At 44.8% G+C, this 26,119-nt stretch overlaps 1 protein-coding gene across 1 annotated transcript; it reads right to left on the reverse strand.

The window, feature by feature from the left end:
- Nucleotides 1–26,119, reverse strand: src (v-src avian sarcoma (Schmidt-Ruppin A-2) viral oncogene homolog). Its single transcript, XM_028409355.1, has 12 exons — nucleotides 25,799–26,119; nucleotides 8,529–8,790; nucleotides 8,349–8,448; nucleotides 6,566–6,664; nucleotides 5,625–5,728; nucleotides 3,445–3,594; nucleotides 3,212–3,367; nucleotides 1,989–2,168; nucleotides 1,796–1,872; nucleotides 1,566–1,719; nucleotides 1,335–1,466; nucleotides 1–1,003 (listed from the first exon to the last, which is right to left on the reverse strand). The coding sequence occupies exons 2-12, from the start codon at nucleotides 8,779–8,781 to the stop codon at nucleotides 795–797; spliced, it is 1,614 nt and encodes a 537-aa protein (XP_028265156.1). The 5' UTR covers nucleotides 8,782–8,790; nucleotides 25,799–26,119; the 3' UTR covers nucleotides 1–794.

Consider the following 26,119-nt stretch of genomic DNA (forward strand, 5'->3'; position numbering starts at 1 on the left):
GAGAGTACAAAAGAGATTCATTGGCACAAAAAATCCATACAGCAGAATTGGTGTCTTCTCCATCCTGAGATGATCAGTAGCATTTTGTTTTCTAAAGAGAAAAGTCCCAACTAGAAAATAAAGACGGTCTCTGCCTGCTCTCCTCTTTGTGTTTAGCTGTATGTAGGTCACAGCGATCAGTAATTGGTAAAAGAGACAACAACACACTCTGAAGGGAGGGGATGGTCTCATAGAAAACTCTTACAGCAGTCAGAAAATCAGCCTCACGGCTGCACGGGGGTGCATGGGTACAAAACAGAAAACATTCCCATTCAAAAGTTTTCCAGCTCATCCAGGTCTGAATAACAAAATAAAGAAAATATGCAGACAAATGTCTGTAGGTTGCTTCTTATGTGAAGAAATGGAAGACCAAGTGTAAAAATAGACGTCCTGCGGTGTAGAGGTGTTCTCAGCAGGACATGCTTGTAGTTATTGGTTACTCTCTGGACTCTCTGTGGGGGCTGATGGTCTGCTGACACTCATGTTGGTTCTGGCATGAGGGCAGTCAGGTGACAGGAAGAATGCATGGAGAATGTAGCTTAGGTAGCATCGACGTAACACAGGGAAGGTGGAGAAACCTGTTTAGGTCTAACAAGTTGTACAATAATCAGCCGTCCGTCAGAACGAGGCTCAGAGAGACTTTGGAAGGACTGGATTTTGCTGATTGGTTTGACGTCCCAGTGATTGTCCCCAGATTCATGTCAAACATAACCCTCGCGCACACAAGTCCAGTCTGTGCATGTACACAGCAGCCGTTACAGGTTCTCTCCCGGCTGGTACTGAGGCTCTGTGGAGGTGAAGTAGTCCTCCAGGAAGCCCTGCAGGTACTCAAAGGTGGGCCTCTCCTCAGGCTCTTTTCTCCAGCAGGTCAGCATCAGCTCGTGAAGGGAGTCGGGGCACTCAGCCGGACACGGCATCCGATAGCCACGCTCCACCTGGTCTAACACCTCCCGGTTCACCATACCTGGGAGGAGGCAAAAGACAGATACACAACGTGACCAAAAGTAAATGGACGCCATGTGCAGTTTTAGCAGGTCTATAAAGGTGGTAATGTTGATGCTGCAGTCTACTATATGATTGGACTGATTGTCTATGATTAATAAATCAATGTATTTGGACAATTTACAGACAAGCCAGTGAAAAATACTTAAAGAAAAGATGATTTGCCACATTTCCATCAGACTTTACAAATGAAAACCAGAAAAATAGAGGCAAGCAAACATGTGCTGGCTTCCTGTCCGCATACTTTTGTCCATATACGGATGCACAGATAAGATAAGATAAAATCAACCTGCCTGGATAGGGCACCCGGCCTTTAGTGGCCAGTTCCGTCAGCAGGATCCCAAACGACCAGACATCAGATTTAATGGTGAAGCGGCCGTACAGGGCGGCCTCAGGAGCCGTCCACTTAATGGGGAACTTGGCTCCTGTAAAAAGATGAGTTTCCCGTTTAGTTAAAGTTAGATCTGCTGCTCAGGCTGAGACAAAGACAGCCAGCTGCATACATTCACTTTTTCCTTTCTTACCTTGCCTGGCAGTATATTCATTATCCTCAATGAGGCGAGCTAGACCAAAATCAGCCACTTTGCAGACCAGGTTATCTCCCACCAGGATGTTTGCAGCTCTCAGGTCTCTGTGCACATAGTTCATCCTCTCAACGTAAGCCATGCCCGAGGCAATCTGAGAGAGAGGGCTGACGTTAGTTTCACTGAAGAAAAGCAGCAAAGAGTGAAGCAAGCTGGTAATCAGTGCTGACCTGTGAGGCCATGTCCACCAGCTGAGGGAGGCGGAGCATCTTTCCCATGTCCCCTTTCAGGAAGTCCAGTAAGCTGCCTGTTAGCATGGACGCACAATGCAGGTTGTTTCTTAACTGTCAGCACAATTCTGATTATTTTAAGAAATTCAGGCAGTATAAATGTTTGAGTAGAAGGTGAGAACTTCTGCCCGACCTTGCCCCATGTATTCAGTGACGATGTAGATGGGCTCCTCAGACACCACAGCGTACAGCTGAACCAGCTTCTCATGTCTCAGCTTCTTCATGACCTGAGCCTCCTGCAGGAAGGCCTCCGGGGACATGGTGCCGGGCTTCAGCGTCTTGATCGCCACCCGTGTCGTCCCGTTCCATGTTCCTGAGGAAAGGCAGACTCAGTATCACATCAGAAACATCTTATCATACACACTTTAACATGTTTCATTGTCTTCAGACACTGAATCACTCAGGACCAGTGTTAATTTTGTTGACGAATCATTTTCGTCATAGTTTTCGTTAACGACCTTTTTTTGCTGATAAAAATGAGACGATAACTAAATAAAAACGCACGGTGCCAAAAACGAAGACGAAATGGATTGACACTTTCATCAACGAATAAAAACGAGACGAAATTATTGATGGAGACGAGATCCAATCAGAGCAGATTTTGTTTGTGGAAGGGAGGGACGAATCAGGAGACGGCGGCAGAGAGCCAATCAGAAGTGCTCTCTCTGCGTGAGGACGTTACCCCGCGATGCTGGAAGAAGGCGTCCTCATGCATGGTAACACAACACAGGAGAAGAACAGACACACGGACACGTTTAATTTCAAGACAATCAAGACGGTTTACAAACCGTGCGGAGCGACTATCAGCGGTAAAAACACAACAAACGTGAAGCGACATTTGCAGACGAGTCATCTTAACTTCCGCTCAAAGATACACGTGACAAAATCTATAAATGAAGACCCCGCTGCTGATGGTTTTACAGCATGTGACTGTTTCTAAGTTGTCACTGAAGTGTTCTGCTGTAGTTATGGAGGATTCATGAGGAAGGTCATGACTGAACAGTGTGTTCAGGGAGAGCAGCTCACTGTTCACTGGTTTTTATGAAAATATCATAGCAATAAAATAAAGAGGTGTTTGTTTCAAATTACACAAGTTAAAGCTGAGCCTGTTTTTATTGCACAATCAAACCTTAAATATTTCATGAAAAATATATATCATAGAATTTTAGTCGACTAAATCCACGGCAGATTTAGTCGACTAAAATTATTTGATATTTAGTCGACTAAAACTAGACTAAAACTTTAAAAATGTTGATGACTAAAACGTGACTAAAATCAAATGACATTTTAGTCACAAGACTAAAATAAAAACTAAATCCGAAATTGCTGCCAAAATGAACACTGCTCAGGACTTACCCATCCAGACCTCACCGAAGCAGCCCTGCCCGAGCTTGAGGTCAAGACGGAGGGACTCTCTCGGGATCTCCCAGGCATCCTTGGATAAGCCCTGAGTCTGAGGCTTCAGTACGGGACAGACGTCTGATAGACTGTGACACAGTCCATCAGCGTGCTCTGAGGAGGGGGAGACAGCGGTCAGTAGATCACACAAGAGGGACAAAGAATTATAAAGTGAGTCTGCATTTTCTCACTGCGGTAGTGATTGACGAGCTGCTGCAGGGTGCTGAACTGGGTGCGTGATGTGATGTAGAAGCCTCCGCTGTCCAGCTTCCTGATCTTGTAGTGCTTCACATTCAGCCCTTTGGTGTTGTCATAGTCCAGAACAGACAGACAGTAGGCACCTGGGAGAAATCAGCACAACACAGCTGAAGTAGATTCATGCATTTTACCTTTAATTCAACAAAAGTAAGAAAAAAATTAAGTGACAACACCAATATCCTCCTCCTGTCCTCAACCTCACCACAGCCTTCCACTTCATCAAAAACAACATCCTGGCTGCTGCATAGCAATAAAATCCTGGATACAAACCAACTTCCTGTTGACGATCGGTCTCAAATCACTCACAAAACTCCACCTCCACCCTGTCGCCGTCACCACATATCCAAAACCCGACGGCGTCATCTGACCTTTGAGCAGCACATCGGCCTCTTCACCGACACCACTTTTATTCACCTAAAGAACGTCGCCCGTCTCTGCCCTTCACTCATCATCACTGCAGCTGAAACTCATCCACGCTTCCATCACTGCACGAATTGATTACTGCAACAGCATCATCATCCAAAGTCCGCAATAAACCCGGCTGCCTGCCTCGGCACCCACTCCTGCACCCATGACCACATCTCCCTAATGATCCAAAACCTCTACTGGCTTCCTGTTGCCCAACACATACAGTTCATCTCCTCACTCACAAAGCACTCTAATAATCAGGCTTCCTCTTACCTCACAGACCTGCAAGACCGGCCACTGAACCCTGAGAGCACTCTGCATTGCTGCTCACACCTCCTGGAACTCTATCCAAACACAACTGTGACTGTAAAGACTTGGACTCTTTAAAAATAATGCTTTTTACCTCTAGTTGGCGTCATTTTTTTTATTTTTAATCTACAAACAGAGTGTTTCAAAGTGTCTTTTTATTATGAAGTGACAGGACGATGAGCTCATCGCACCACCAGAGGGCGGTGTCAGTCAACTGACAGAAGCAGTGTGAATCATAGACGCCCCAGGCGACGCCTCCCCCCCCTATCTCTTTATGTTTGAACTGGGCGATACGGCCTGGGGTTGTAGAGCCCTCAGCCTCAGCCCCGCACTGACCTAATTCTGTCCTGTTCACCCACTCAGTACTTCCTCACTGATTCTGCTCACCAGTCCTCTCACTTTCTGCTCATCCCACTGCACCTTGACCCCCTTTTTTTTAATATCTATTCAGGTCTTATAGACGTATCCTAAAATATAAATCTGAGCCTGCCGGGACTGTAATGATGCAGCTGCCTATCAGAAGCATCTGCAGGCTGAATCCCACAGGCGGCACATCCAGCCTTTTCCTATGCGGCTGTTCTGTTTCTCCTCTGTACCCACGCTGCCACACGACTGGCACGGCACAGCGGGCGTTCAGCGAACAGCAGGAAAACATGTCTGACTGCTACAGAGAATTTGCTTTCTTCTCCTCGGTGCCTTTTCTGTGACGTATCACAGAACTCAGGCTGAGTTTAATAATAAGATGAACCATCCTGGAAAATTCTACAAAAGCATAAGATCACAGAAACGAACGTGGGGTAACATTTCCAGGGATAAAATTAAAATATCAAACTTGAAAAACATAATTTTTCTCTGTCACTTTAAGTGTCATTGGGCTGCTGTTTGCCAAAAGTCACACCGCTCCCTTTAGACATACTTCTTATATTTGATCAGGCTGGTTATCATATGAAATTTGACCTGAAACATTTGAGTTTGAGGAATATTGACACGCTTTCTCAACACAGGCTACAGTAAACGCCCAATTAAACAATGAGAAAGCTATTGTGTACTGAGAGACACAAAAACAAACAATGCTAGCTATCTTTCCAAAACAGATCACCATCAGTGTGGCTGCTTCTTTGTTAAAAAAGAAGAAGGGTGACTGCAGACAGAGAAGTTACCTCACTGCTCTTAGACAGTAGGTCATGTAGATATTATATTTACACTGCCGAAATGATAGATTATTATGGTTGAACTGTATTTTTGTAACTATTTCTAGACGAAAACCTGAAGCTAGTCAGTTTGTCCACAGGTTTCGTTTTATTTAAATCGCAGACTGGTCTTGGACTTTTTCTCCAGATGTCCTGCTCATGAGTGTAGCTATCATATGGACCAGGAGTCCAAAGTGAATCATTACCTTTGGTGGTCTCACTCTCTCTCACCAGAAAAGTCCCCCTCCTGTTCTCCAGGTTTAGCAGCAGCCTCTCTGAATCGCGGCGTGTGATTTTTCCAAAGTACCACCTGCAGAGGTCAAGAGAAAAACCAGCACAGAGGAGAAGATTGGTGAGAAGCAGGAGACGTACTGTACGCCTGTGTGGAGAAAAGGGCGTGGTTTTCTTTATTCATGCCTACAGAGCAGCAGCAGCGGCTTACCTGGACTCCAGAGTCAGTATGAGATGACTGGAGGAGCAGGAGGCAAAGGTGAGAAATGGAGTTGTAACACAACGTTAGTTTGTGAGCTTTGTTGTGAGCAAGCAGGTTAGAATGTGAGCAGGAATGCACTGTCGTCACTGAAAGGACCAGGATGTAGAACGCAGCAGATACTTGTGACTTTTAATTGATTTTGTCCTTAAATACCTTATAAATGCTGCAGTGAGCAGGGCCTCCTCTGAGCTTTTGTGTTGGCTGCAATCTGCAACCTCACCATTAGATGTCACTCAAGCCCACATACTGGTCCTTTAAAACAAACGTTTGACAATCTGACTTTTTTTTTGCTTTTTGCTAAGAGATGATACCACTCATAGGTGTCTGAGAGGATCAGTTAGCTTAGCTTAAAGGCTGGAAACTCAGGTGATCAGCTGATCACCACCAGGTGTGTTGCCATTGTTGGGTGACGGTGGACAACTGCGACCTCATCATGTCATTAAGATGTTTTTGCAAGCAGAAACTCTAGTAGGAAAACAACTTTCAACACCTCTCAGCATGAAGCAAATTTGCCAAAATGTCAAACTAGCTGTTTGAAAAGTAATTTTAAATTCATATAAAGTAAAAAGATTGAAAAGTGAATGCTTCTGTGCACTTGGTGAAAGGCAGATAAAAGAGACACACAGCAAGAGGAAGAAAAAAAATGGGCTTTACTCTTCTGCCTGGATGGAGTCAGATGGAGCCACATAATTGCTGGGGATGTAACCGCTCTCTCCGGTGGTCAGGGAGCGCGCCAGCCACCAGTCGCCCTCTCTGCACAGATGAAACGACAACACACAGCGTTAACCACGGCTCATCACACATTCACAACACAGAATGTAACTCCCCGGGCTGTTTATCAAGTGTCTCAGAGTAGAAATCCATTTTTGGTAACCACAACAATTTGAGTCATTCCTGCAGAGATTGAGCTCTTGGCTCACGGAGAAGCTTGATAAATATGAGCTGGATTTCTCTACTGTTAAAAGATATTTAGAAGTTACGTAATTATACAAACATGCATAAATGTGGGTCAGATGGGAGCTGAGGATGCTACACTTAATGTGGGGGCTGCTGCAGCTTCGCAGCACCGTATTCACAGGCAGAACTTAGAGCCAAGGGATGCTTTGTTTACAATCATTGCCTCCGTTTGACCCCACATGATTGCAGTGCTGTGAAGCTGTGAACCAGCTCCTCCTGACTACTGAAGGATTTTGGGGGCAAGGGCCGAGTTATGTGGTTGTTGCCGTTCTACTGAAGTGGTTTTACAGGGATTCACAGTTTACGCTCCAGGTGATACCAAACTCACACAGGCAGACAAACAATGCATTCATATACAATCCAGAGAAGCTTCACAAACCTGCAGTTCACCTTCCTCCTGTAAAAATGTGATGGTTTATGATGGGAAAGAGAGAGATGTGGAGGGGAAAGGGTTAAAAAGATACAGAGAGCACACTGTGAGCAGCACAGCAGAGTACACAGACAGCATCACAGTGCAAATGATGAATCTTTTTAACAGACTACAAAAATTAGCTAGAAATTGTAATGGAAATCAAACTTTTTGATTGTCTTTGAATGCATCATGTGTGACATCTGGCTTTGTTGAATAATATAACCAAATATAAGCTGAAATTTGATCTGAACGAAAACAAAAATAAACCGATTTGACAATAAGATTCTGTTAAAAAAACAAAAAATTCTGCATGTCTCCCTGCAGTTAGGAAGAATTCATTTGAATTAGTCATGTCCAACAGTCACATGACAAAAATTCAGTGAGTTTTTGGCTGATCTGCAGCCTTTATAGCACTGATTTCAATGTATTTAAATGTTTGTGTAGTGAAAAAAAATAATCAACTTTATCTTCTTTCATTTGTTGCTTTTACGATTAAACAAAATTATCATAACAAAAAGAGTGGGGAGGTAACTGACACTAACAGAGAACACGCCTGTCTGACACCTACTTCGACTCTGATAATCTACACAGAGAGTCGGGTTGATGGACTCTGGGTGTACTTGACCCAGCAATGATCCAGGTCTTTGGCTTAAGGGGCCAGATGCAGCGATAATCCACTATTGTTCTGAACCCACGCGTTCTAGGTCAGCGGTTTGTTGGTGGGTCGGCAGCACTGGGGGTGCAGCACCACTGTATATGGTTCACTGCACCTCTATTGATTCATAGAGCAGGCCCATACTTTGAAAACAAGCATGATGACTCCTCCGCCCTCCTCCACCCTCCTCCTCCTCAAACAGGTTAGGAGTGCATTAACTAAGTGTAGAAAATGGGTCTGACTCTGAGTCGACTTCTCATTCTGATGATCAGCTTTGTGAGTGGAGCAAAAGTTGTGTGAAAAAATGTGTCACATGACTATAATTCAAGCTCTACTGAAGGAAAGCCTGTTTCTATGGTTACAGAAGTTTGACATGCATTTTGGAGTGAAAAGAGTGTGAGTGTTATCCTTACGTATTGTTTACTATCTGAAGGCGTTCGCCCTTCCTGAAAGACAGATCTGAGGCCGTTCGAGACTCGTAGTCGTACAACGCCACGAAAGTTGTAACGCCTCCTGTTAGAACACAAAGATTTAATAATCAAACAACCGAACACACAGCTACACAACATGATCTCATAGAAGGAGTGTCTCACCTGCTAGTGTGATTCTGTTTGGAGAGAGGACACTGTTGTTGTCCACGCCTCCAAACAGGGCCAGTTCTGCATTATTGGCCATTGGCTGATTGCCGCTGAGACCTCCATCCATGGTGGGGCTGCGGTTGGGTGTTAGGGACTGCTGAGTGGAGTTGTGGTGGTGACCGCCGGCTCCTCCCCCAGAGCTGAGGTTGCCATCGAGGCTGCGAGTTCGCTGGCCGGCATCCTTGGGCTTACTCTTGGATCCCCCCATAGCCGAAGCCTGTGATGCATTCAAGGACAGAAACATGTGTGAGACGCAGATTTCAAGGCACAGCATCACGGTACACCGAACCAATCATTTGGCATCAAATGGAATTTCTTAGGTAATTTTCTTAGAATAAATTCTCTGGAAAAATTCCTCTGTCTGCCATGAGGCTGGATACAGAAACCCGAGACGGCCTGGAGAGCACCGTTAAACCCACAGAGACACAGTGTCATGCAGGCCACATGAAGCAAAACTTCCCCACGGACAGCGGAGCAGCTGCCACTCTTTGGTTTCAACACAAATATGAGATCCACTTCACTTCAGTCCACTGCCACCAGCAGAAACACACACACACACACACACACACACACACACACACACACACACACACACACACAGAGCACATGTCAGACATGCACATGTATCAGATGCTACACAACCAGACATGCTGCAGCACTTTGTTGTATTGCAAACTCTCTTTTCACACACAGTACACATACTTAAACATTTTTCCAAATGTTCATATATAATGTGGTAGAAGAGTTGACTAAAAATATTGTGGTGTGACTGAAAGTTAAATTAGCATCTACCTTGTTGATAACGATGTATAATAATAATATGGCCCCATTAAATAATAAATATTAGTATTATTATGTATTATATTTATAAATATAATAAATAAATATAATAAATATATTTATTAATAAATATTCAACACCTGCTCAGTTGTCATAAAATTATCAATAAAGACCAAAACATTAGACTCACTTTTGGAGGCAGCCTCTAGAGGCCACAGGAGGAACTGCAGGTTTCGACACAGTAAAGGCTGCAGGAAGTTTGAACTTCTTATTTTTCAGTATTTCCAATAAGGTCAGATAAGCAGTGCAGTAGGTGATGAGTCAAAAGGTGTTGCAAGAAAAAACAGACTGAAGGTTAAGAGGGCATCTTTGGATTACTTTTAAATAATTACCCAAGCTTCCCCCGCCCACTCAACGTACAGAGTAGCTCTAATTACTGCTTAGTGCAGTGAAATCATTACACTAAGCCCAGTATAATTCAGGGACTAAATCTGCTGCTATCACAGATAGATATAGCCACGGGGGGTCAGCTAGGAAATGCTAATTTACAGCAAACACTTAGGAGCCCTCCTAATAAACAGATGAGGGTTAAGAGTGCACGTATGTCAAACTAGTCAGACCTCTGCTGGCATCCTCTGCATGTTATTTAGCAGCATACCCAACACATATATGAAGTCTGATCATCTGAGGCAGAGTGATGAATGAATGAAGTGACATATGGTGGAAAATGTCGGGTTAAAACAGGACCTCCGTTCACAAAGCAGGCAAATTAGAGAAGCTGTCACTGGTTCATGTCGGTCATTTTAAAGGCTTCCTCTGCCAGGAGAAGGGATGCAGAGGAGAATCCTATAGATGTGCTGTAGGTGCACATGCGAGCTCATCCAGAGAAGCAGTGATGCATATAAATATTAAAAGAGACAGAAAATGACAGCAGGAGGAATGAACAGAGCAGAGACGGAGGGGAGGGGGAGCTACAGTAACGTGGGGGGTTGATTTTTTGGTTGGGGGAGGAGGAAATGATAAAGGGGGTCAATGGTGCCGGCCGCTCAATATATATGTCCGTCTCCCTCTGGGTATGTCTGAATAAAGGGGGTCGCATCCCAGCAAGTGTATAAGTGTGTAGGGTGTGCAGGTTAACACACACATAAGAGAGCAGACACAAAGATGACGGGTGGCTCTGGGAGCTGCTCTTTGTGTGTTTTGTGCTCTCCCCGAGCGGACTGGCTGCATGGTTAATAAGCCGTTTGAAGGCCGCCCTTACAGACAACGCTTTAATGAGCTCACTCAGATGGCGCTTAAATAACACATTCTGTGGACAGATCATTGGTAAATAGTATGAATAATGATAAAAAAATGCTTTTAGGATTCAAAAGCAGCTGCGCTCATCATGATGCCGACCCCTAAAAAAACTCCCTGGGAAGGAGGTCTGAACCGAGTAAACATCAAACACAACATTAAAGGCTCTCAGGTCTGTCTGTGCCGCACAAAGACATCTTTTGTCAGCTCACAGCGGGCGTCTGGAAGGAGACACAGACTGCTGCCACATCCTTCCTCACAGCCACGCAGGAAATCAAGAAAGTCATGAAGTTAAACAAGAAGTGTAACCACATCGCTGTGTGTGTGTATTATTATCTGCAGCAGTTAATGGTAACAAGAGTCTCAATCGTGGCCTAATAGAGATGAGGAACCATAATGAGCACCAACAGTCTGAGCTGCATGAAAAACCCTCCGGCGAGACAGCGGGGGGTGTGGCCGTGTGGGAGGGGGATTTTGCTTAATTATGCATAAGATCTGGCAATGAATCCCAAATCCTCCAGGTCTCCTGAGCCGTCGGTAAATGGGAATAGTCTTTTAATATTGCTGCTGGGGTTGCCCCGCCCCTCCTCTCACACACACAGGATGCTGCCTATTCCTGTTTTGCTTTCTTTTCATTTCATGTGAAACAATTACAACATCTGAGTGGTATTCTTTCAGCGCAATAATGGAAAGGTTGTGGTGTCATTCACACATTAACAGGCTTCACCGAGCGAGTCTTTGTCAGGATTATGACCCGCGCAGCCTTTGTAATGAACTCTATAATGTTTTGGATTTTTTTTTTAAAAGCTGCTTTCATCTTTTGGAAAGGATCAAACAGTCACGAGCATCAAAATTGAAGAAGCTTTGCTTCAGATGTTCTGTACGCAGCCTTAATGAGAGTTTTCCCAGCGCGAAGCTGAAGCAAACTCAAAGTAATACTGAGAGGGAGACGACCAAACTCTGCTGTGTGAAGTAGCAAGTCAGGGCTTGCATGTTGCCAGCCAGCTGTATGCAGCTACAGTAGACCCCTTCACCGCTGCCTGACAGCGCCGGAGGCTCGAACACAGGCATGCTTTGACTGAAGACAAGTGTTTGACGCCTCAGTGAAGAAGCTAAAGGTCAGAGTTGAGCTGCTGTCCCTCTCCACTGTGTATCTGTAACTAGCATCAGCTGGAGAGGGCTCTGTGCTGAGTACTGACATGAGAGCAGCATTTTGTTTACAGCTAGTTTCATGCATTGATGGCCATGTGATTTCATTATCATGCCTGAGGTTAAAGAACTTGACTAGATCATGAACTCATTTGCAATAGACCTCAAAATTTCATTCGATGCATACAAGCTATTCGGGTTTTTGTGCTGGAGTTTGCTTTTTTTATGCAATAACCAAACACTGTGACGTTACCCTCACGTTTCCTGAAGAGTATTTTTGATGCTCCAACATCTGTGGCTGAAAAATAAAGCAAAAGTACGTAAAAACAAAGCTGCAGTTCTTTAAGTGGCCACTTGAGGCTGTCAAGGCCTATAAAACTCCATGTGTAAGTGTCTGACAGATTTTTGCATTAAGAAAAACTACATTTTTGCTCACAAATGGGAAAAAATTCTTCAAATAAATTTACTATTAAAGGTAGGGCAGGAGATTATGAAAACTTATGAAGTGAGAGTCAGCCAGATTTAAAGTAAACACACGCCCCTTTCTCTCGGAGCTCACCCTGAAGCCACGCCTCCAATCACATGGACATCACCTGAAGACGAGCTGCGGTCTGTGGCTTCGGCCATCATGCACGTACCTCTCTGGTGCACAGAGCAGGAAGAGAGTGACAACCAGCCAATACTCCTACAGGGTCCACCCGGAGGATTGATGATGTTTTTATGTTTTATAGCTTCAGATGATTCATATTCTTCGTTTTAATGAGAAACTGCCGAACTAATCGGTTGATATCGGACTGTAAAGAGAAGTTACACTGATTTAACAAAAAGTGCATCAGAGTGAAATCTCCTACCCGATCTTTAAGGTGCAATAGCGCCACCTACCATATCTGGCACATTTACTAGACACCCTGGTTTAACCCTCCCAAAACGGAACTGTTGCCGGCGACAGAAACTGACATGCGCGCTGTTCAAACTACCGTAGCTCTAGTTATGTTCTCACTATTGAAAAAATCTCAACATATTCTAAAAGATGAGAAAAGGCTCTGTGAAGCGCTATTACAGTAATTACGGTAATGACCTACATGCATGTGTGCCAGGGGCAGGAGTTTTGTGGAGCGTAGGAGAGTTGATTGAAACAGTTTTGAGTTTAAGTTTTGTAACCTCAAAAGTCTTGTTGCTGCACATTAATAGTTGTTTATTTGTTTATTGTTATTGTTTGTTGTTTATTATAGTTTGAAAATTTTAAAACAAAATAAAATATTTTTATTTATGCAACCGATTTAAAGGTAAAAACCAAACATTTAATATTTATAAATCTCCTTTCTACTCCCTGATTTGTGTGCTTCAGTGAAGACGAGTGTCAAAGATTAATTTCTGATAAGACAAGAAAACAAAGTGAAAATACACGACCTTGAACGCTGCCGCCGTACCGGACACATCCCCGCCCCACACACAGAATTAACATTGAGTCTCCACAGGCCTCCTCTGTAAGTCCTCTTAAGCGATCTGAGTGAACACCAGCTGCCAAACTGCAGTAAAGATATCATCCATTTTGTTGCATTTGCATAAGCAGACATCAAACATTTAACATGTGCATGCATGTGCGCTGCGTTCACGTGTGCTGCGGAGAGCATGAACTCAAGTGGACGGGCTGTACAAAATCAGAGCAGTGCAAACAAACTCACACTTGACCACAGAGGTGTTCCACTGTAACAGCTGGTAAACGTCAGTTGTGTTATTTGAATAGAAAGTGAACGGCAAGCGTCCACAGGGACAGGAAGTACGCAAGCGTATGTGATCCCGGTGTTGGCCGAGCTGCATGTATTCCTTCATCTTAATGCTCGCTATGTAATCACGACAGCAGTCGTGTGTGTGTGTGTGTGGGGGGGGGGGGGGCACTCCTGCGTCAGCAGCCGCCAATTCGAGCATAATCCAACCCTGCTTGTTCTGTCCAGATTATCAACATCTAACATCCTAATCTTATTCACCAAACGCTGATGGATGACATTCCATCTGGGGCCTGCAACCACGGCAGGGCAGGACAGACCAGTCAAACCACTGCTGCTCCTGCTGCTCTCCTGTTCTGTCTCAACAGATCCATGTGCTGTGGGAAAACACCCCACAGAGCACAGAGAACCGGTGGATTATCTCAGGAACAGGTGGGCTGGTTCCTGGTTCTGAACAAACGCTGTCATATCTCGTCTTTCTCTTCCCCTTCAACAAACATGAACAGAGGAAATGGCTCCTCGTTTGTACACCCACTGCACAGGTTTGTCCACACTTCCTGTTTTGTAACCCATTAAGGGTCCATCATTACCAAGAGAGAAAAACAAAACACAGACAGAGACGTCCCGCCTGGTCTGGAAAGCTGCTTCAACCTGAAGGTAAACACACGCCTCCGACGGCAGGACTTTGCTGAGTCCTGGATAAAATGTGTACCGACCCCCACACTGTGCTCCTGTCACGGACAGACACAGGGATGGGGAGGTGGTGAAGTCAATATTTACCACTCCATACACACACACACACACAGCCCAGCTGTTGCCATGGAGGCGATTCCAAGCATTCCACAAACCAACAAACTGCACAGATGTAGGATAGTTGCACCCAGATTTTTCTGGGCCAAAACACTCAGAGAGGGAACGCTGCATGCCTATCTGATGAAGAAAAAGACGAGATTAGCTCCGGCTCTCTAAATTATGTGGGATAAGTGTCGCTTCCTGAACGCTTTTGGGAGAGCGAGATAGAGCAAGCGTGAGACAGTGACACAGAGAAAGAGAAAGAATGAAAGAGAGAGAGAGAGACAGAGAGAAGGTGAGATCACCTGAAGACATTCTTTCCATTGTGGTGTTTGCAGTTCTACCACAGGATGATTCCCATAAAAACACCATGTTTACCCATTTTCTCAGCCTCTCGGGAGCCTGCAGTGCTTTGGCTTCTATAATAGGATCAGAGGCTGTGAGCCCTTATCCCCTTTCACTGTATGAAAGTGTGTGTGTTTGTGTGTTCAGATCACCTTTTGTTTGCCAAACGCCTCGGCTAACCTGGCCTTAAAATCACATGACATCTCTAGGCTGGTGGAGCCGAGCAGCTGGCCGCTCTCTCTTAAACCCCGTGCTTACTGAGGAATTTTTTTTGTCCACTTCCAAACAACAAACACTGCTGGCAGCCGCTGCAGGTTCGTGGATTTTCTGTTATCCCCTGTTCCTAATCTGAGTATGACATATATCAAATTATTTTGGGATTGGAGCTCAATAAGAAAATATCTGGGCCATTTTAGATGCAGAGCAGAGAGCGAGGAGACCTACTTGCTACAGTATATGAACAGTTTCAGAAATGTGTTAACTTAAGATGAGCTTCACTTTACTGTCTGTTCTGCTATTAGCTTAGCATGAAGACTCACACAGCTAACGAGGGCAGACGCAAAGGCAGCAAAATCTGCTTAAAGCTACAGTGCAGAGTGTTGATCTCCCCCTACTGGTGGTGAAGGTCAAAAAATGAACACTGTGGAGGTGTGTATGCAGGTTCACTCATAACACTGTCTGCTGCTCAGCGTATGAGCTAAGCTAATTTAGCTTTGGCCAACTAGAGTGATGCTAAAACCAGGCTGGCTTTATGCTTGCCTGGTGCTACCTCTAATTTGAGTATAATGTGTGGCCACAGTGTGTGACACAGTCACACCTCTGGTCCACTATGCTCCACCTTGTTGTCCATATTGGGAGCTACGTGCTGCTAAGGTCCTCCGCTGCTCATCAGAAAACCCCCAGAGAACCTCCGTCATGGAATATTCCTCCATCTTCACAGGCCACATCCCAGAGGTGGTTGCCTGAGAAGCAGTTTGGCTTTTCTACGTTGGAGGGTTCAGAGTAAGGAGAAGTGACACATTGATGCTGCTTCCTTTCAGTTTGTAAAATATTTAAAGGAAGTAGGCTATGTGTAAATAATTATCTTGGATTATTGTTGAAATTTCTGAAGCATCACATACTTTTTTTATTTTATTTTTCACGGTATGAAACTGCTGCAGCTGATTTGATGTCACCACAGACACCAACATTAGAGCTCTGACTGCAAAATATACCTACCGCTGATAGGCTTGATTGACATTATACACACTCTTCTGGCTTTTGGAATTAAGAAAGTCCACACTGCAGGTTTAACAATTAACACATTTTGTGGGCTCAATCTACGTAGAAATTAAGGTTTTCTCAGAAAATGACATGATGCACTGACTGATAAATGATTGTCTTTGTGTTTGTACTCAAATGGACAGTGCTAAGCTAACAGAAAGTACTTTGTGACTGCTGGTCCACAGAACACACAGGAAACAGTCCTCTCCTGATATGAGCTTCATTATGTTGAAGCCCTCAGATTCACCTCTGTGAGGCCAGCAGCACTGTGATTAAAACTGAAGAAGAAGAAGACACACCACTGTAGGACTCATCTAAACTTGTTAAAAAATTCCCCTTCCACTGTGACACACAGAGCTCTGACCAGCCAAGTCATACAGAGAGTCAGAGCCTCAAACGTCATCAGCGTCTGCTCACCTGATTGAAGTGAAACTAGACTGGGTGTGACGGGCACCAGCTCAGACAGAGGACTTTACTGCAGTTAGCTCATCGGCTTAGTTGCAAAACAAGCCGAAACATTTCCAGCATGTTGACCAACACATTAGTCAGTTTACAGCTTTAACACAATCACAAAGGAGCGACCCTCCTGCTCTGCTGTCCAGCCTCGGGTCGCTCAGCTGTTCCTGTGTCACAGCTCCTGAACAACCATGAGGCATTCATGGCATGCTCAGTATAACGTGTCTGCTGTGGAGAGACTGGAGGTTTTATTACTGTATTGGTGAAACCACTAAGGATGTGTTGCTCGTGGGATGCAGCCCAGCCTCAGCTATGTATCGTTTTCCCCTCTCTCTCTGCTGCTTCTGCTCTCATCTAAATATGGTCATTGTGTGAAGTGAAACTGATGAGCTGTGGTCATGTGATCAAACATGAAGCGGAGGAGAGAGGGAGAGCGAGAGAGAGAGAGAGAGAGAGAGAGAGAGGAGAAGAAAAAAGATAATCCTCATGGGTTTTGACCCCCACCAACCAACCCCCCATCTTAACTCTCTTCCCCCTGTTCTTTCAGCAATCCGCCTCTCTGTGAGGAAATAAAGGGTTTCTAGTTCCTCTGATGTGTCAGCCACGTGTCGTGTGAGGTGGGGAGAGAGACACTGTGCCCCCCCTCCCTAAAAAAAAGACGTAAAGATGCAGGATCAAAAAGCACTTCAGATCTTCTGCAGCATCACACGGGCCTGCGGTTCAGATACAGCTATATGTCGCCTACAGTGAACTCTGGCACACTGATAGCAAACCCTTAAACTCAGCCCTTCTCATCACATTTCAAAGAGGCTGCATTTGCTCTGCTCCGTTCCACAGAGACTCCCATGTGCCTCATGCTTCAGTAAGCTGGGGCTTTTCTTGGGCTTCTACCGTTTAACTTCTCAACTGCACAGCCAGCCAGTAAAGCCTGCTGCTCTGAAATCTCTGGCCTAATCCCTCCTCAGGGAATATACGTATAAAATAGAAATACATCTGCACTCATATATGAATATCTCAACACTAAACATAGCTGTGTAAACATGCTATGAGAGAGCGAGCCAGGTGTGTGCTGTGTGGCATTCCCAGGTCTGTTGCAGTGCAGCAGTGTGACTGAGCTCAGTCATGGCTGAGGAATGCGGCATTGAGAACAAGGCGAGTTTGAACTGCTCTCCTCACTCACACAGCCCAAAGCAGGAATGTATGGGGAGCAGGTAGAGACAGTGTTCGCCCGGGATCCTCGCATCAGAAGCACTGGCTGCCCCCGAGCCACACATGCCACACAACCCTGAAAACATTCCCTCTGTTTCACCAAGAACGCACTTGTTGTTCACCTGTTATCAACACAGAATCAGATGCATACCTAGAGTTTCCTTTCTGGGGTTTTATATCTTTAAAAAAGTCTCTTATTCTATGTTTCTATAGCAGCTGAGGCTGAACTCACCACACAAAGATCACAGCACTGGAGACCTGCTTCCTTAGAGATAGACAAATAAAACAAGACCCAGAAACATTAAAATATTAAAATGTACCCATGTCACGCTTCATCATCAAAACATAACTGCTCCCTGCCATGACATTTCCATAACAGATTGGAAGGCGAGGCCCCCAACACTAAAGTGATTTCCTCCAACCCTTTTAAACCACTCCTTTGTTCCCAAGGCCCTGATTTCAATATTCAAATGTAACTCAGTGGGGTGGTGAGCAAAACACTGGCGGCGAGGCAATCAGTAGAGAGCAGAGAGTCTGAGGCGTGGTCGCAGATTACAGACGATACAGACCCGTCAGTTCCCTGAACCGGCCCCCTTGCTGAGAAAGAGGAAGATGACCCCGGTCTGTATCTCATCCAGACTCACGTCAGGGCAGACAGGGGTGAAAGCCGAGGTCATGACCCAGGAAAAACAGATCCTGCACTTCCTGTAGCCTATGTCAGTGACTGCCAGCACTGACAGGTTACTGGCAAAGGTCTGCTGGAGTCTTAGACCCTGTTCACACTGGGGAAATCAATCCAGCTAGAGCGGGATTTGGGCCATATCTGGATATATATTCTGATAGTTTTGTTCTGAGTGTGAACACTGCGAATCCGGCTATATCCAGCTTGATTTCAATCCACCTCATGGAGGTGGATCTAGCCGGATTGGCTCAAATGTGGCTCAGGTCTGAACGCAAATGCAGATAGCAAATCCGTCTAGCAACATGCTACTTCCGGTTAGTGATGCGCTACGTCCGGTTCATGACGCATGCGCACACGCTGTCCTACCGCGGCCTGAACGGACTCTAAGGTTTAAACATCAACAACTGTTGACCAAGTCGAATGGTTTTAAGCTCATTTTTAAATGAAGACAAGAAGAATAAAGTGATTTTTAATAAAAATATCCCAACTTTGATTAAATTTTCCTGATGTCAGGCAGGGTTTTGGTGTTCACAGGGTTAAAATTACACTTGTCAGTCCAGATCTTTAAAATGTTTAGCTTTGTTTAGTCTTTACAAAGGGGAAGTTGGTAGGCCCTTGACACAGTCCTGCTATGAGGGGGAGCATGGAATCAGAAGGTCATGTTGAGTATCCACATCCCTCTAAGGTAAGTTTTACTCAGGGAACTCCACACGAATATGTTCCTGTTCTCTGGTATCTTCGGATTATAAGATTTGCCTGAATCTGACAGTACATGATCTTCATTAAAAACTCCCATGTCAACACACACAGACGGCAGTGATTCTCAGAGGATGGAGAGCCTCACGTTTTAAGGCGGGAGGGGAGAGAGCAGCATGTGCTCTTCCCAGCATCTCATCATCCTGACCATGCCCGCACAGCTGCGCCTACACAAAGCCACACACACAGAGGCATCTCTCTAAATGCCAAAGACGCTTTTCCTGTCACAAGAAGTGTGCAGGGAGCGATGGGAATGCGTGTGTGAGAGTGATCGCTTTTCCACAGAGGCTAACAGTGGGTGGATTGAGTGGGGATGCGTGGCCTGTGTCACCCTGGCCTATTCCCAGAGCAGAGGGACAGGAAGTGGCCAGGGATCCTGGGAGGATACAAGCCCTCCTCTGTTGAGGCTGTATCAAACCACTATCTGATACTTCATTCAAATGGCCAGCAAGCACAGGCCCTTCTGACCGAGAGCTCGGGGAGACATGTTGGTCCTGCATCCTTATCTTGTCCTTATCCTTATCTTATCAGTGTGTGTGTATATGAGGGGTGACTGATAAGTGTCGGGATAACAGAAATCTTCAGGTCCGAGAAAATAGACATCAGCCTTTGTGCCTCTGTGTCATGCTCTTATCATCCAGAAGGGGCATGGTGTTGTCACTACTGGAGGGAGCAGAGAGGAGGGCTGGGAAGATGACCCCCTGTCCTGAGAGGCTGGTCACTGTCACCACAAAAGAGACGACTGACAAGACACATGGCAGGATCTGGCAGTACAGTGGCACAGAGCTGGGTTTTCCCCTTCAGGTTCCAAGTGACAAAGCTGTCAGCTCACTGGGCCTCCAACTCTTTAGAGTTGAAGTCAACAGATGTCAGCAGACAATTTCCGAGGTGGATCCTGACAGATTTCTGCAGTAGTTTCTAACCAGGGATGAGACTTAGGTCCACAAAAAAACAACCAAAATCCTAGGTTTGCATCCCGGTGATGGTCTGTGTGCTGCTGGTGGAAATGGGTCACACTCACTGCACTGATCTATGAGACAGCTACAGGAGGAAATCAACAAGATTCCGACTACACTGAAAAAATTTTTTTTTGGCCCTGTAATTATTACTTCAATTATATATTTAATTCTACAAAGAAATAAGAATTTATTGCTTTTACTTTAAAATAGCAGTTTTTGATGTGATTTACTTGGTGATTGTTTGTAATTATGTGTACTCAGTTTTGTATGTAAATTTAATTCTTCAATCCAAGTAATATTCACTAAAGAACTTAAATGGTTTAGTTGCTAGATGTTTCTAAGTAAAGTGTAATGGGGTGAACTGAGTGAACCTGGCAACCTTCCCTGCACTTGGAGCATGACGTCAGAGCCCCTCCCCACATTTGAATCTTCCCGTCAAACAGTCCAGAGAAGCTACAGTTGAAAGAGGGCGGCGGACTTCATTGAATACATTTGGTAAGTTCATGGATATGGAATCATAGAGGTAAGTTTTAAGCAAAACTTCTGTACTTTCTGTGGCTCATTGTTTCTGCACTGAGAGCAGCGGCGCTAGCTAATAGCATGTATTTTCCTGCTAGCTAACTTTGCCAGCAGAGGCACGTCCTTTTGTGCTGAGAGGCCCGGTTAACATGAGGTTGTTGTTTTTATCAGCGCTGGATATGTTCATGAGGCTGCTGGCTAGAAGGAGTGACTTGCATATGGTATATAATGTGACATGATAAGCGTTTTAGAGAAAAGCTGTGTGCCTTGCACCGCTGCCTCCTCTCCTCCACCCTTCATGGGCCACACCTGTCAAGTCCAAGTCACTCTAATGCTGCGTTGCCTTGAGTCGCGCACTTCACATAACAGAATACAGTTGTAGACTTCCCCATATAGCGTTCTGTTTACATGTGTATGTACTGTTTTGTGTTGTTGTCTGCAATAAATGTTCTTCTTGTGTTTAACAGCATCAGGTTGAAGGCAGAAGGGAAATAAATATCTGTTGCTTGGTGGAGAATCTTGGACAGAGTGGAGAGGAGCTGAAGGCTATCAGGCATGTGATGGTCACCATGACCATATGGAGATGATCTTCTGGCAACTAGTAATTGTCTTGTGCTAATATAAAATAAAAATCTAATTGTGGATTATGTGTTTTCACAGGATGTCAGCCAAGAAGCAGTGACAGAGGACTGCAGGAATCACATCATGAAGATCACTGTCATCCATCCATCATGGCACAGAAAACCAACAATACAGGTGTTATTATTGGACAGATGATTTGGTGTTTTTACTGTTCATAAATTTAGAATTAAGTCAGATGACTACGTTTTTATGTTTGTGGTTATAATAATATGTACATATTTTAAATATATAGGTGTCAAATAAAAACATGTATTTCAAACATCCCCTTGCAGCAAATGTTTTGGTAAATATTAAATTATTAAATTCATATTAGGTAGTGTATTATATAATATTAAATATTAAGTTTTCTTAAGTAAATGTCACTCCAAATTTATTTCAGTGTACAAGTCCACCATCATCCAGCAACTATCCACCTGGCCTGACCTCTTCTCTATGATAAAGGGGGTCAGAGGGTTAGAGTTAGGGTTACCCTAACCCTTTGAAGTGAGTTACTTTGGTCCACTTCAACAATAAAGGGGTCAGTATGTTCAGTGACTGCTGGACTAGGTGTGCAGGTCATAAACTTCTTAATCGATCATCCACAAAGGTAGGGTAGGAGATTTTGAAAACTCAGTGAGAGTCAGCCAGATTTCAAAAGTAAACACACGCCCCTTTCTCTCGGAGCTCACCCTGAAGCCACGCCTCCAATCACATGGACGGCATCACCTGAAGACGAGCTGCGGTCTGTGACTTCGGCCATCATGCACGTACCTCTCTGGTGCACAGAGCAGGAAGAGAGTGACAACCAGCCAATACTCCTACAGGGTCCACCTGGAGGATTGGCTGATGTTTTTATGTTTTATAGCTTCAGATGATTCATATTCTTCGTTTTAAAGAGAAACTGCCGAACTAATCGGTTGCTATCGGATTGTAAAGAGAAGTTACACTAATTTAACAAAAAGAGCATCAGAATGAAATCTCCTACCCGACCTTTAAGCATGGGCTACAAAGGAGAATTTACACAGAAGCTTCTGGGTCATGGCCAATCCACTGTAAAGACAGTCAACGCTGACGTAAAACTAGGCCACTGATGCACGGAGCTGAAGCAGGATGTGAGTGAGAGAACAGGTGGCACGGGCATTCCCATACTGTATGCCCTTGAATGTATCTGGGCACTAATTAGCACCAAATGTGGGCCAGAGCAACAGAAGTTTAGTATCTGCAACATGAAAAATCCAAAAGCTTTTGTCAGCGGGATACCGTCACAAATCTCATGCCCTGCTTTCTCATACACAATCCTTTCCTCTCTCTCTCCCTTCACAGTGAATCACACGCTGGCACACTGTAGATGGGTTGTAGCTGGCATCAGAGAAGTGTTTTGTTTGTTAAGTACTCCAAAGCCAAAGGGGAGTAGTGTCTTTCAACAAAGCAGAGACACTTCCACTACAACCACCACTACTACTCCAGGCCCAGCTGATTTACATTCATGCTCTGCCCTACAATTTCCTTTTTTACTTCTCTTCCTCTGGCCAAGAGGCTTCTTCGTCTTTGTATAATATCATAAACAATTAAAATTATGTCCTCAGAGCTCAATGCCAATTAATCCTCATCTGACCTAAAGGAAAGTGGGACACTCGCTAGATCAAATGATGAACTCAGCAAACCGCCAGCTAGAGTGGAGTCTGTTTAATACCACTGCTCGGCTCGCTTCAGTGCAGTTAAAGGCAGAGGCAAATACACACATCAGCATCAAAATGCCTGCCTGAGAAACAGTCTCCCTCTGTGGACCACCCTAAAACCCTTCCATCGCTCTGAATAGGTGCACAAAGGCCATTTTCTCTGAAAGTGGAAGCGACTTGTCTTAAAGCAGCCGATTCTGCCGAGGAGGAAACAAGCGGCTCATTGATGCCAGGCTCAGTGTATCACCCTGACAGACAGACCGCTCCACTATGAGAGGGAACAAAGGGGCCAGTCCGCAGACACGTTGCCAATTAGGAGGAATTTTCGGCCTCAGGAGCCACTTTTCCAGCACTCTCATTGCAGCTGACATAAACATCCACGGCTTTCACTAGAAGGCATTCATGGGATTCCAAGGAGCATTAGGTCCCCTCTGCAGGGCCTGAAATCTGTCAGGAAACACAATGCCCCAACTCGCACCACTCTGAGAGAAACTTCCTACTCACTGCTGGGAAAATATCGATACACTTGCAATATTTTGTACAGACATCCCTGTAATCAGAACTGATGAAGCTGCTTGGATGAGCAGCGAAACGTCTTCAAGAAAACTCCAGTCCAGACGCATTGCTTCAATCTGCTCTACATATGATGACCTGGATGACTGAGAATCTTCATCAACATCCCTGTAATCATTTATTTTTTGGCCCTTATCACAGGATGACCATAACTTTACTCATTCGGGCTGTTTCCTCTAACAGATTGATGTGCGTTCTGACATAATTATGACTTTATGAAGATGAAGAGATGGGAGTGGTGAACTTTAACATGATATTGTCACATCTAGATGAGCAGCAAACAAAGCTTTGAGATACTGGCTGTTTACAGACTGTCACTTAAAAACAGTTTTGGTGAAGATTTAAGTTGTTATCATGACAAATCTTAGAGAGATTAAAGATTAGAATTAAACGGTTTCAAGAAAAGGGCGCCGTAAAATTACATTAACAATTCACACAGACTACTGCATAGGAATGCAGATAGTGGCGCCACAAGCATCATTAGCATGATGCAATGTGATCACATTTGTTGTTGCATATATAAACCATAATTATGTGTAACACTACAGTTAAAATGGCAAGCTTAAGGCCTGTCACAACAGGGTGCTAAGCTGCTACACGCTAATGCTAAGCTAAGTTTACTGGCTAGTGGGCTTGGTTTGCAGGTGGTGGCTAACATTAAAGGTCGGGTAGGAGATTCTGAAAACTCAGTGAGAGTCAGCCAGATTTCAAAGTAAACACACGCCCCTTTCTCTCGGAGCTCACCCTGAAGCCACGCCTCCAATCACATGGACGCGCATCACCTGAAGACGAGCTGCGGTCTGTGACTTCGGCCATCATGCACGTACCTCTCTGGTGCACAGAGCAGGAAGAGAGTGACAACCAGCCAATACTCCTACAGGGTCCACCCGGAGGATTGATGATGTTTTTATGTTTTATAGCTTCAGATGATTCATATTCTTCGTTTTAAAGAGAAACTGCCAAACTAATCGGTTGCTATCGGATTGTAAAGAGAAGTTACACTAATTTAACAAAAAGTGCATCAGAATGAAATCTCCTACCCGACCTTTTAATCAACTACACTTTTAAAGCAATACTCAGCACGAGTCCCCATTCACCTTTACTGAAGTGGACTCACAACAAGCTGCTGAGTTAACATCTATGTTTGAGGAACATATGCACATCAAAGTCACTGCTGTCACTGTCTGTCATGCTACCTGCTTCAGATGCAGCTAGCATGACAGACAGAAGTGTTGACGTTTGGCTCGGCCTGCAGCAGATAAAGGTGTTCACAAACCGACAGGCAGGGCTTCATCCCCAGCATCATGTTTGCACGTCACTGATTCAGCACTATTAGATCCATTGGATATAATGTTTTCTCCCATGTGCTGCCAAACAGCCTAATTCCTTCAGGACAAATACAAAAAAAATAAAAAATCCCACAGGCAAAATCTGTGGAGGATTAGTGTAATGCAGCACCGATCATCAAAAGTAATAGCAACTCTATTCCGTAGAGTTAGAACAATACTGGTGTCTGAGGGGAATACAAAGGATTACAGTGCGAGCGAATAAACAAGCAGAGAGTTTCTGTACAATATTTAGGTTGATCATAAAGCACACACACACACACATAGGAGCAGCAGGTTTAAGTGTGAGTGTGTGTGTGTGTGTGTGTGTGTGTGTGTCAGAGCTCAACTGTCATGACAGTAAACAAATATCTCTCCCACTCACACACACAGACCGTGACGTCCTCCGAGACACCGATGTTTAAGTGTCTGACAGAAAATCTCGTCTAGACGAAGGTTTAATTTTCTACATGTGACCTGTGTGTGCACTGTATACAGTCACCGTGTTAAGACACAAACAAGTGCATGCATATGTTTGAAGGGCACGGCTCTCCTCATTACTTTTCTTTTTTCTATTATTAGTTGCCACCACATTAGTGAGTGGAGCCATGTTAAGTGGGAGAGACTAATCCTCAGCATGTGACGGGCGTGTTGCTGAGGTGTGGGGGAATTCAATGCTGACACCAAGGTTTTTGGGGGGCACCAGGTTATGATACTGATTTAATCAGCCGATATTCTTCATAATATACAAACATGGGGCTAATAGCTACCTGGATAAAGCATGAACCACGAGTAACAAGTTGGATAATTATCTACTTTTTCACAACATAGTTAACAACCCAGGCCAGAGTCTCAGTCTGAATCCAGCCTGCACGTCATGGATGGTGGTGATGAACATGGAGGTCCACATGTCAAAGGCTCCCTGAACATAAAAAACAATCAATGCCCTGTTTCCCAAACAACAACACTGAAGTCTCACATGCCAGCAGTGATGCCCCCCCTCATTCATGTTTCATGAGCCTCTGTCTGGCCGTCTGTCTGTCTGTCATGACTCAATTTCCACACACTGAAAGGAACAAGTTGAGGCCACTCACCCTGACGCGCAGGCTGCTGGATACTTGGCGTCGTCTCTCTTCTGTCGACCGGACAGGCTGCTCAGCATCGAACCATGAATAAACTGATCAGAGACACTGAAAGCGCGCAGATCCTGAAACTGGGGCTTGGAGAGGAGTCAGCAGCAGCAGCAGCAGCTGGGAGCGTCGGTGCCAAAATGTGCGACAGAGACGCGGAGAGGAATCCCATTCAGCTGGACCTGCGGCCCGATGAGGTCAACATGTTTCACGACGTTTCACCCACACATGAAATCAAGACCTGGACGTGTGCACGCAGACCCTGCTGGTACCCTACTGTACGCA

This window comes from Parambassis ranga, chromosome 7 (assembly GCF_900634625.1).
Source record: "Parambassis ranga chromosome 7, fParRan2.1, whole genome shotgun sequence".
In the NCBI taxonomy this organism is placed as follows: Eukaryota; Metazoa; Chordata; class Actinopteri; family Ambassidae; genus Parambassis; species Parambassis ranga.

Coding starts and splice junctions, on each gene's coding strand:
- src (XM_028409355.1), bottom strand. CDS start 8,781: ATGGGGGGATCCAAGAGTAAGCCCAAGGATGCCGGCCAGCGAACTCGC. Junction 6,665..8,348: donor CTTCAGATAGTAAACAATAC/GTAAGGATAACA, acceptor TCATCTGTGCAG/AGAGGGCGACTGGTGGCTGG. Junction 1,720..1,795: donor TGGTGGACATGGCCTCACAG/GTCAGCACTGAT, acceptor CCTCTCTCTCAG/ATTGCCTCGGGCATGGCTTA.